This window comes from Littorina saxatilis, linkage group LG17 (genome assembly GCF_037325665.1).
Source record: "Littorina saxatilis isolate snail1 linkage group LG17, US_GU_Lsax_2.0, whole genome shotgun sequence".
Classification (NCBI taxonomy): Eukaryota; Metazoa; Mollusca; class Gastropoda; order Littorinimorpha; family Littorinidae; genus Littorina; species Littorina saxatilis.
Window position 1 is genome coordinate 6,094,309 of NC_090261.1, and position 9,826 is coordinate 6,104,134.

The 9,826-nt window shown below is 38.6% G+C and overlaps 1 protein-coding gene across 3 annotated transcripts in view; it reads left to right on the top strand.

Annotated features, from left to right (window-relative positions):
- Positions 1–8,653, top strand: part of LOC138953759 (pleckstrin homology domain-containing family D member 1-like) — a 50,946-nt gene extending 42,293 nt beyond the window's left edge. Inside the window, exon 14 of one of the 3 annotated variants that reach the window (XM_070325661.1) lies at positions 1,221–1,905. In XM_070325661.1, the coding sequence (XP_070181762.1) occupies positions 1,221–1,264 (44 nt within the window). In that variant the 3' untranslated portion in view covers positions 1,265–1,905. Of the gene's footprint in view, positions 1–1,220; positions 1,906–4,603 lie in introns of those variants that run through there. The other 2 variants (XM_070325660.1, XM_070325658.1) reach the window with 2 other exon arrangements.
- The last annotated feature ends 1,173 nt before the right edge of the window (positions 8,654–9,826 follow it).

Below are 9,826 nucleotides of genomic sequence, written 5' to 3' on the forward strand. Positions count from 1 at the left end.
TTTTCTTATTTTCCTTGTAATTTTAGGGGGAAACATTTGATTAAGAGAACTCTGTATGTGACTTTTCTAGAGGTAGACCAGTAAAGATGATGAGGTGGCAGTTAGAGGGTATGAGCAAAAGACTGGTAGAATAATGACATATTTTATTCATACATTTGCAGCGAGAGGTTTTGTGAGCAGAAGAAAATTGTTTTTCTCATCCCAGATTCTGTCTCAGTGTAGTTACTTCCCTTTGAATGTCTGTGGTGTGAAACACTTCTACTGTCAGTTCATTATTAACCCTTACACTGGTGCAATTCTGTAACACAAGCCACTGGTGAATTAACAGAGAGAAAAATAAAGAAAAAACGTGTCATATAGGTTTTCGCATCCATGGGAGGTAATCGGAACCGACCAAACAGACTGAGCCAGTAGCGCGACATATGTCGTGACAACCAGGTGACAGTATAGGTAAAGTAGCGTGACATATGTCGCGACAACCAGCCTAAGGGTTGAAGATGCCTGGTATGATCATTCCAATATGTAAACCACCATGTACATCCCCACAGGTCTGTGAAGACTTTTACATGAGATAGAGCTAGCATCCTTCCATCTTGGAGATGAACCAACAATCAACAGCGGCTGCTTCCTGTGCATACTGTTCAGTGCGTGTTGTTGTTCAATTCAATTTGCAGGTTGACAAAGATGTCGAATGCAAAATTAGTTCAACCAAAATGTCCCCTTCTGCACAGAAAGTAGCCAGAGATGAGGTGCGTGAAGCGAAAGTGGGTCCCACCCAACTGGGTGGAAACTAACGGCGTGGTCCGATTTGCTGAAATCACAACAAATCTCAATTTCAACCAATTCGACCACGCTGCTTTATACCAAAGTTGGGTTGCACCCATTTTCGCTTCTTGCACGGCAGCCATTAGGTGTCTAGGTGTATTAGGATTCTCTTATCGCAGGTAAAAGCCTGGACAGATCTATTGTGATTTACATGATGGTTTACATGATGGTTTACATGATGGTTTACATGATGGTTTACATGGGAAGAGAAGTGCATGTAAAGAATCCCGCAAGACAGTTTCTCTTGGTCAACACTTTAACCAGCGTGTACTGTTCTTGTATCCGTCGCGATATAACCTTGAACGGTTGAAAACGACGTTAAACACCAAATAAATAAAGAAAGAAACTGTTCTTGTAGCCTTATACTTAATAATGACCTTATGTTAATTTCTCAGGTCATGACGAGCATCAGTCAGGTACTGCGTTGTGTGGTGTGTGACACTGAAGTCTGTGTGGTGATGTTCAATAGGATAGTAGTGAAAATCCCCTTGCAGAACGTACACATTGCCATGCAAACAACCAATCACAGGATAAAATGCATTTTTAATTTTTGTATGGATAAACAGGGTTCCCACAGGTCATGGAAAACCTGGAAAGTCATGGAATTTGATTTTTAATTTTCCAGGCCTGGAAAGTCATGGAATTCCAATTCAAGTCATGGAAAGTCATGGAATTTAACAAAAATAAGAAAGAAAAAAAATCAACCTTTGAAATGACAGGACCAGCAAACATTACCGATAATCTGACTGCGTAGCAAATGCTTGCCTTGCTTGTCGAAGAGACACTGCGTAGAAACTGACTCAAATTCAGTGCAAAGCAAGCCAGTGTCAAAACTGGCAGTGACAAGACGTAAAAAGTTTGCGTGTTCGGAAATGGCGACCTGTGGATCTAGTCATGGAAAATGTTATTGAGGCTCATGGAAAGTCATGGAAAAGTCATGGAATTTTGTTTCTAAAAACCAGTGGGGACCCTGGATAAAAGAATCTACTCATTTACAAATATGACAGCCACATGGACAGATACTGATAGACTGCGGCAGACAGATTTACCGAGGGACACACACGCACATACACATGCACATGCTTAAACACACACACACACACACACACACACGTACACACACACTGTGTGTGTCACACACACACACACACACACACACACACACACTTGAAAAAAAACCATGAAACCCTTGAGATTTAGAAGTTCATGACTTTCAAAATTAGATATTGTGAAGCAAGTATTCACAAATTTCACATTAGCAATTTATCCTCCTGATTTGCATGACTTTATTATGCATGGAATTCTTGGTTTCAGTCCCTCCCAAAAACTAACACCAGAGGACATGATAAGTTACTGTTTTGTGTCATGTGGGGTGGTTAATTTTCCTTTGTGCAGTAAAGCCCCAACCTGTAGTCTATAATAATTCCTGAATTTAAAGATCAGTGTACTGACTAATCCAGACACTTGTATGGCTATCACTGCATGTGACACAGTTTTTAACTTCCTTCCCCTTAGACAAGATATATCAAGCCCAACATATACTAATTTATTTTAAAGATATTGATTATTAAAGACAATGCTGGGAAATAACTCTGTTGAAAGTTTTGTTATGGACTGGAAGAGTGTTGCCCTAGTTGAGGGAAACGTAGGTGACAAAAATTATGCAACTCAGATCAGTGGAGTCGAGGGATGATTGCATCATGCAGTGACAATTAAGTGAGCTCAGACGTGAATGTTTTCAAAAAGAAACGGCATCATATAGAGCGGACACTGCGTAACATGCACATCACAGTTTATTATTCACTGTGGTGCCATGATCGCTCATTTCCGCTGATCAGACAAAGTGTTTTTGCTTCAGGTTAAAGGGAAACAACTCTTCTACAACCCATAAAAATCCCAACAAAGTTATGAGGGTAACCTCAGAGGACTATATGTGTGGCCTTACCTTTCCAAGCATTGTCTATCTCAAAAGATGGTTATTTCCATCTATACTCACTGTTCTAAGCTTTCTGGGAATCTGACTGGTTCAAAGATTCATATGATAACACCCCTTTACTAAACATAATACAGGATATCAGTCAGTGTACAAAAGTATTTATCGACCTTTGCAGAAAAGAGTACTTTTTGTCATCTATAATTTCATGTTTTAGTCTGAAGCAAGGCTGACGTCTTGTGTGTTATTTCTCATCTGCGCTAATGTTGTGCAGTTAATTTGACTTTCAGTTTCATGTCAATTATTAAGGATGTATTTATTTTTTCATTGACATATTTGTATTCATTGATTGATTCAGTCTGTAGTATCAGCAACATGTCCTGGGCAGATTTATTTTGATTGTTCTGTTCAGACTTACATAGTTGTTTACAAATTAATTTGTTGGTTTTATTGATTGGTTGACTGACTGACTGATTGATTGATTGATGACAGATTTGTTTGTTTCCCAGTTTTGCTGTTGTTGGGTGGGTCTGTTTGTGATCTTGTAGTTAAAAATGTAGCTCTGTTGAAAGTTGACTGCAGTTTTTGTACCACCAGGGTGGGCACAGATGTAGTCAGCGCTTTATATAGCTGCTGTACCTTAATGGATAGGAAAGCATTACAAGCAGTGTTGTTCCCTGGCATGTTTTGGGTTGAGGTGTGATCTGAACAGTATATGAGTGCTGCTCTCATACGGTTAAAGGAATGTATGTATTGCATTGTATAAGGCACACATGTTTGGCCAGTAAGCTACATTAATGTTGGTGTGATGTAGGCATGAGCATAATTTTATTCGCCCCACCAGCAAGGCCAAGATCATTGCTTCCTGGCTGTCATTTTCTGACAGCACGCAAAGTCTAGTTTGAAGATCGATCCTTGATCTTCCAGGCTGTATAAAATTTGAAAGATCAATAAGAATTCACAACATCCAAAATTCTTCTTATTAAAACTATTAAAAAAAATTACAAAAAACAAGAACACAAACTCGGAATGATTTCCGTGCATTACCTATATAGTGGCAGAACATATCTCATACCCCCCCCCCCCCCTCTACCCACAACCCCTGGAGCCCCTAGCCCCACTGCTGTCGGTTTGGGTTTGCATGGTTGTGGTGGAGGGTATATGTTAATGTCAGACCATAGCTGAAAATATTTAACATGTGTATGATGAGCGTAAGGTAGAAGCAAATTGTCTGGGTGGACTTTCTGATCTTCAAAATGTAGAGAGGGAGAGTTTAATGTAAGTTTAGGGACAATCTCAAAGTTAAGCCATTTAGAGTCAAATGCAAAGAAAAGATTTGTCATAACCATCAGGTGGGAAAATGAATAGTTCTGGTACAGGTAAACCTTTTTTTTAACGATGTAATTCAAAAAAAGACTTGGATTATCTTCCTGTTTAACCGACTTTTAGTGTAGGTTCATGTTTTAGTGTGTATATTATTTTTCATTTTATTCTATGTTTTGCCCCAGTACTTTTTTAGGGGGGGAAAAACCTTCCATTTTGTTTGCTACAGTTAAGGTTAAGAGGAAGCGTGGGAAGGATACTGGATGGTAAGGTGGGGGGGGGGGGGGGGTGGTGGAGGGGGGAGGGGGGTATTGGTTGGAAAGGGGTTACAGAGGGAAGGTCACAATGGTTCAAAAGCCTTTGTTTGTTGGATTTGAGTTCTAATATTTGTTTATTTTGTATTTGTGTAACGTCGTGGACCTTGATCCCGTCTTTCCTGGTGTGCCTGAGGAATTTATTGACACACGTATCTTTGTGTGTTTAACAGAGTTATTAACACATGTTTCTTTGTGTGTTTGACAGAGAATCGGGCAACCACGTGTGTTAACCGTGAAAGTCGTTCGCGCCAACAGCTGCGCCGCGCCGTGACGTCGGTGGCACCATCATCAAGAAGCAACTACAGCCTCCCTGCATCCCCTTCAGACAAAATCGTGTTTGAAGAAGTGCTTTGATAAGTGGGAAGATCAGTCATCACATCGGGACTAAATAATTGTTTGGGAACAAAATCTTCAAACACGTAGAGCAAATTATGATCGCTGCATCCCCTTCAGACAAAATTTTTTTCGAAGATGTGCTCTGATTCGGTGGAAGATCAGTCATCGCATTGAGACTAAATAACTGTTTGGGGACAACTCTTATACACATCGAGCAAATGAACACTGTGTGTCATAGACTTGTATATTGAGATGTGTTTAAAAGTTCACATTTCATGAGCAGCTGAGCTTCTTTTGAGAAGAATACTGTGGTTTCTGAACTTAAAAGTAGGTTAGGTAGATTAAAGGAATCGTAGAAAAAGAGCGTTGGAGATGATTTCAGCCAGGTATTTTTAACTTGTGTGGAGCTTTGAAAGCTAGCTTATAATGATTTCAACACTGAAATATTTCATCAGACTGGATAAGCAATGTGAAATACATAATTAGTGTGTTTGATGATGCAGAGTTTGCAAAATCCATGTTAAAAATTGTACATTAAAGAAAAACAAACTAGAGGGTTCCTGGAAAGAAAAAAGGAGTTTAGATTGTTGATGATAGCATTTTGAATAATGTATTATTTTGCTGATGATGGAGAAGAAGAACATAATTAACACTCTTTGCAATTCAGAATAGAAAGGGATAACAATGTTCATTAATAATTAATTTGCAGAAAAACTCATGCTTCATATACTGTGATGCAGGTTCATATGCATTGGATGCAGCACCTTGTGATAATAGGCTTGTGAAAACCAGGGAAAATTAAGAGAAAAGTAAATGATTATTTGTAAAGTGGGTTACTCGATCATTTCTGCAACTGTTTTTTGTAGCTTTCACTACTTGTATATTAATGGCTATTTGCATATGTCTTCATTTTGGTCAAGGTGTTTTCTCTTGTTCATTCATTTGACAAGCTTCTCACGTTTGTGATAGGATTTTATTGTCCAACATATTTACAGTAGATGTACATTCTTTCCCTGTCAGGGAATAAATATATTAAGGAGACAAAATGAAGATATGCGTCAAGGTTTTGACAAAATAATTTTAAGAAGAAAAAAAAACAGAAGTAAAAAGTAATGAGTCAATGCAAATACTCTTCCAACAACGAAAATCATCTCAGGGAAAAATATCCAAAAGAAATAAAGTATGATGAAACAAGAAATGAAACAAACGTCTTACAGGAACGAGATGAAGCGCCAAGATTTTGGTGCAAGGCAATGAGATATTGCCTGGAAGTACAGGTAGATTTGTATCAAATCTGACATTCCTATCCATTTCTAAATTCGTTTTTTTTTTCCCCAGCATTCTTATTATGTTGTTTAGCTTTTTTTTTTATTCAAGGCTTCAAAATTCTTGAAATTTTTGCATAATTTTCATACATGTACTGCCTTTTTCGATCAGTTTGTGGTGGTTTGCCTGTCTTGGAAGGAGCACATTTTTGTTGGTAATGTGACCTTGTGCTTAAACTTGCTAGCTTTCAAGATGACTTGTTGCTTGTATTTACGATTGATGGTATGTCATCTGCACACAGCTGAAGAAATCATGTATGCATGCATTCTCATCATGTATATAGTTGTATAAACACCAGGCTGCACAAACAAATTAAAAAACAACGAAAACCCAAAACCATACAAGATTTGTTCAGACCAAGAACGCATAGATATTTAATTGCTTGCTTATGACAACAGTTAATTTTGATTGAAAGAGGACCATATTTTTAGTCAAGCAGTATGTAAGAAATGTACTGGAAACTTGCATTCTCCCAGTAAGGTGATATATTGTACTACGTTGCAAGCCCCTGGAGCAATTTTTTGATTAGTGCTTTTGTGAACAAGAAACAATCAACAAGTGGCTCTTCCCGCAGTGGGGCACTGCGGTTATGAAATTAAAAGCCCCTCCTGTTTTTGGAACCGCAGGAGCTTTCTAGTTTGCTGTTAGGTAGATTTTTGGTTCCTCTTTCCTGTCATGCTCTCTTTTTCTTCATGAATTCTTTTCTTTTTTCTGCCTTCTTGCTCATTCACCTGTATTTTTTCCAAAAATCTCTTCTCTTGCCGCTTGTCTCGCGATTCATGTATAGTTTAATCTGTTAGTGTTCTGATGTAAGTCCAGCAGTAGATAGGTTAAGCCTATTTTAACATACTGGAAACTGGTAATCTTCCAGTAGGTATTAATTTAGTTTTACTAAAGCCTGCTGGGACACAAGTAATGGGTTAGTGCATTTGTAAACAGGAATCGCTTGACAAGTGGCCCCCTTCATCCCCCCCTTCCTCGTCCTGATATGGCTCTGCGTAGTCGGCTGGACGTTAAGCAACAAATAAACAAACAAACAAACAAGTGGCTCTATCCCATCTCCCCCCTTCCCCCGTCGCGATATAACCTTCGTGGTTGAAAACGACGTTAAACACCAAATAAAGAAAGAAAGAAAGGACCATATTTATTAAGAGGACCATATTTAGTAGTTGTTGACGACGGCAGTTTAGATTGATAAGAGGACCTTTACAGTGTTGGTCTTAGTTCCTTCACATTTATTTCTGTTGAAGTTACGCTGCATCACTGTGTTCAGTTGCTTTTGTTTTAAGGGTTGAACCAAATGTGTTCTACACATATAAAGATATGAATTTTGCAGCAACTGTGGTAAAAACTCAGTGTGATATAGGCTGAAATAACTAAGTGGATACTCATTTGTCTCAGAAAAAATATATATGTTCGAAAATTCATACCATGTATGTTTCACTGGATTGTTGAACCCTAGGTTTGCCACCCACACAGAATCATGGTGTCTGCTTTGCTGTTACCATAAGATCTATCTAAACGACCTAACATTTAAAGCAATTAAAGGCTCGCTCACTTCTGCTTAAGCAGTGCTGTCTCTCGGCAAGAAAGGAGGAGAGCAATTTTGCAGACGATTGATGCGGTCATTTCAGGATCTGAGTATGGATTATCTAGCGTCAATGTTGGGCACACTGAGAGGCATTCGATTAAAAACAGTGTGTCATGTGGGGACTACCCCCCGCGGGTTAGGGGGAAGAATTTACCCGATGCTCCCCAGCATGTTGTAAGAGGCGACTAACGGATTCTGTTTCTCCTTTTACCCTTGTTAAGTGTTTCTTGTATAGAATATAGTCAATGTTTGTAAAGATTTTAGTCAAGCAGTATGTAAGAAATGTTAAGTCCTTTGTACTGGAAACTTGCATTCTCCCAGTAAGGTAATATATTGTACTACGTTGCAAGCCCCTGGAGCAATTTTTTGATAAGTGCTTTTGTGAACAAGAAACAATTAACAAGTGGCTCTATCCCATCTCCCCCATTTCCCCGTCGCGATATAACCTTCGTGGTTGAAAACGACGTTAAACACCAAATAAAGAAAGAAAGAAAGTTCATTTGGTGAACGTTTTATCTTGTATAATGTGTCATAACACATTTATAACCGGAGAGTGGTCTTGATATTTTTTCAGCATGTTTCTGCAATGTGTTTTGTTGTATTCATTGAATGGTTATATGTGTTCACAATTTTGCATGTTTTTCCCCTTTTTTTGGTCATGATTATTTGTTTTTATCGTAAGGTGAAAAATACTGTGGTGTCTGTGTATGCCTGCATGCTGTGTCACACGCTCTGTTAGTGTGTAAACAAAGGAACTGAGAGAGAAATGAAAGTGAGAAGGGAAAAAGAGAGTTTAAATCTGAGAGAGAGAGAGGGGGGGGGGGGGATGGTAGAGAGGGGAGAGAGAAAATGTGGGTGCCTGTTAATAAGTGTGTCGCTTAGTATAATGTTGATGATTCTGTGAGAATTAGACTTCTTTTGACAAACTAATAGCTTACTTTAGATATTTTTGACAGAGATACATTAACATTAGATGATAAATTAATTTTCTCTTGTTTGTTATCATTTTGAATCAAGTGTGAGGATTAGTTTTTTGTGTGTCAATGTTTCGTTTTTGTTAGTTCGCGCTATTCATTAATTCAGTCTTTAAAAAAAAAGTATGTACGTTTGGCACCATTTTTGTGTGATAGGTAGCTAAATGATTGAAAAATACTCAAAGCTTTACGCACATTGTGGTTAAGTTCTTAAGTGAGGTATATCAGTCTTCCATGTCTTTGTAAATTTGGAGAACCTGTTAAAATTACCAGAGATGAAATGACAGATTATTACTCAAATTAATCAAACATTGAAAGTAATAATACAGGCATGGGAATTGTCCGCCGAAAGGCACATTTCCACCGAATTTTTTTTTTATTCCGCCGAAAAAGCAAAAGTGTCCGCCGAAAAAATAAATTGGGGAGGCAAAAATGGTTCTTAAAACTGAATATATTGGCAAACTTGGAGCTAAGATGACACCAAAGTACACCAGTTGGGTTCTTTGGAGAAAAAAAAATTCCGCCCAAAATGCCCCCTAGCAGGGCTTAGGCGCTTCGCTCCGTCGACTTTGCTATTACTTACAAATGTTCAGCCTTTTTTACTTTTTTCAATTCCCATGCCTGATAATAACAAGAACAGTGGGAAAAGATGTGTTAGATGTAAGTGTTAAAATCACTTACTGTTACACTTTTATTGCTTATTGTGAAATTTCATCCCCATTGACATACCTCCATGCATGCTCCTAAACTCATACTCTTTGAGTGCACACACACTCTGCATGCACACACACTCTGCATGCACACACACACACACACACACACACACACACACACACACACACACACACACACACACACACTCTGCATGCACACACACACACGCACACACACACACACACACACACACACACACACACACACACACACAGGCAGGCACACACACACACAGCAAACCCTGAACATGTATGTTGCATGATATGAGCTGAAGAATTTGTGTTCGGTTGTGAGAAGGGGTACGTTTGGTTGGGGTTTAAGAGGGGAGTTTTTTGGGGAAGGAGAAACTTCAAACACAGTTTTTATGTTTTCCGTGAGAAATTCAGACCCTGCTTTCTTTCTATTTCCCCAACCGCTATTTTAATGATGTATGTATTGTATGCGTGATCGAACTGATTTTGAAAATACCCTCATGTGGTTTGTCTTA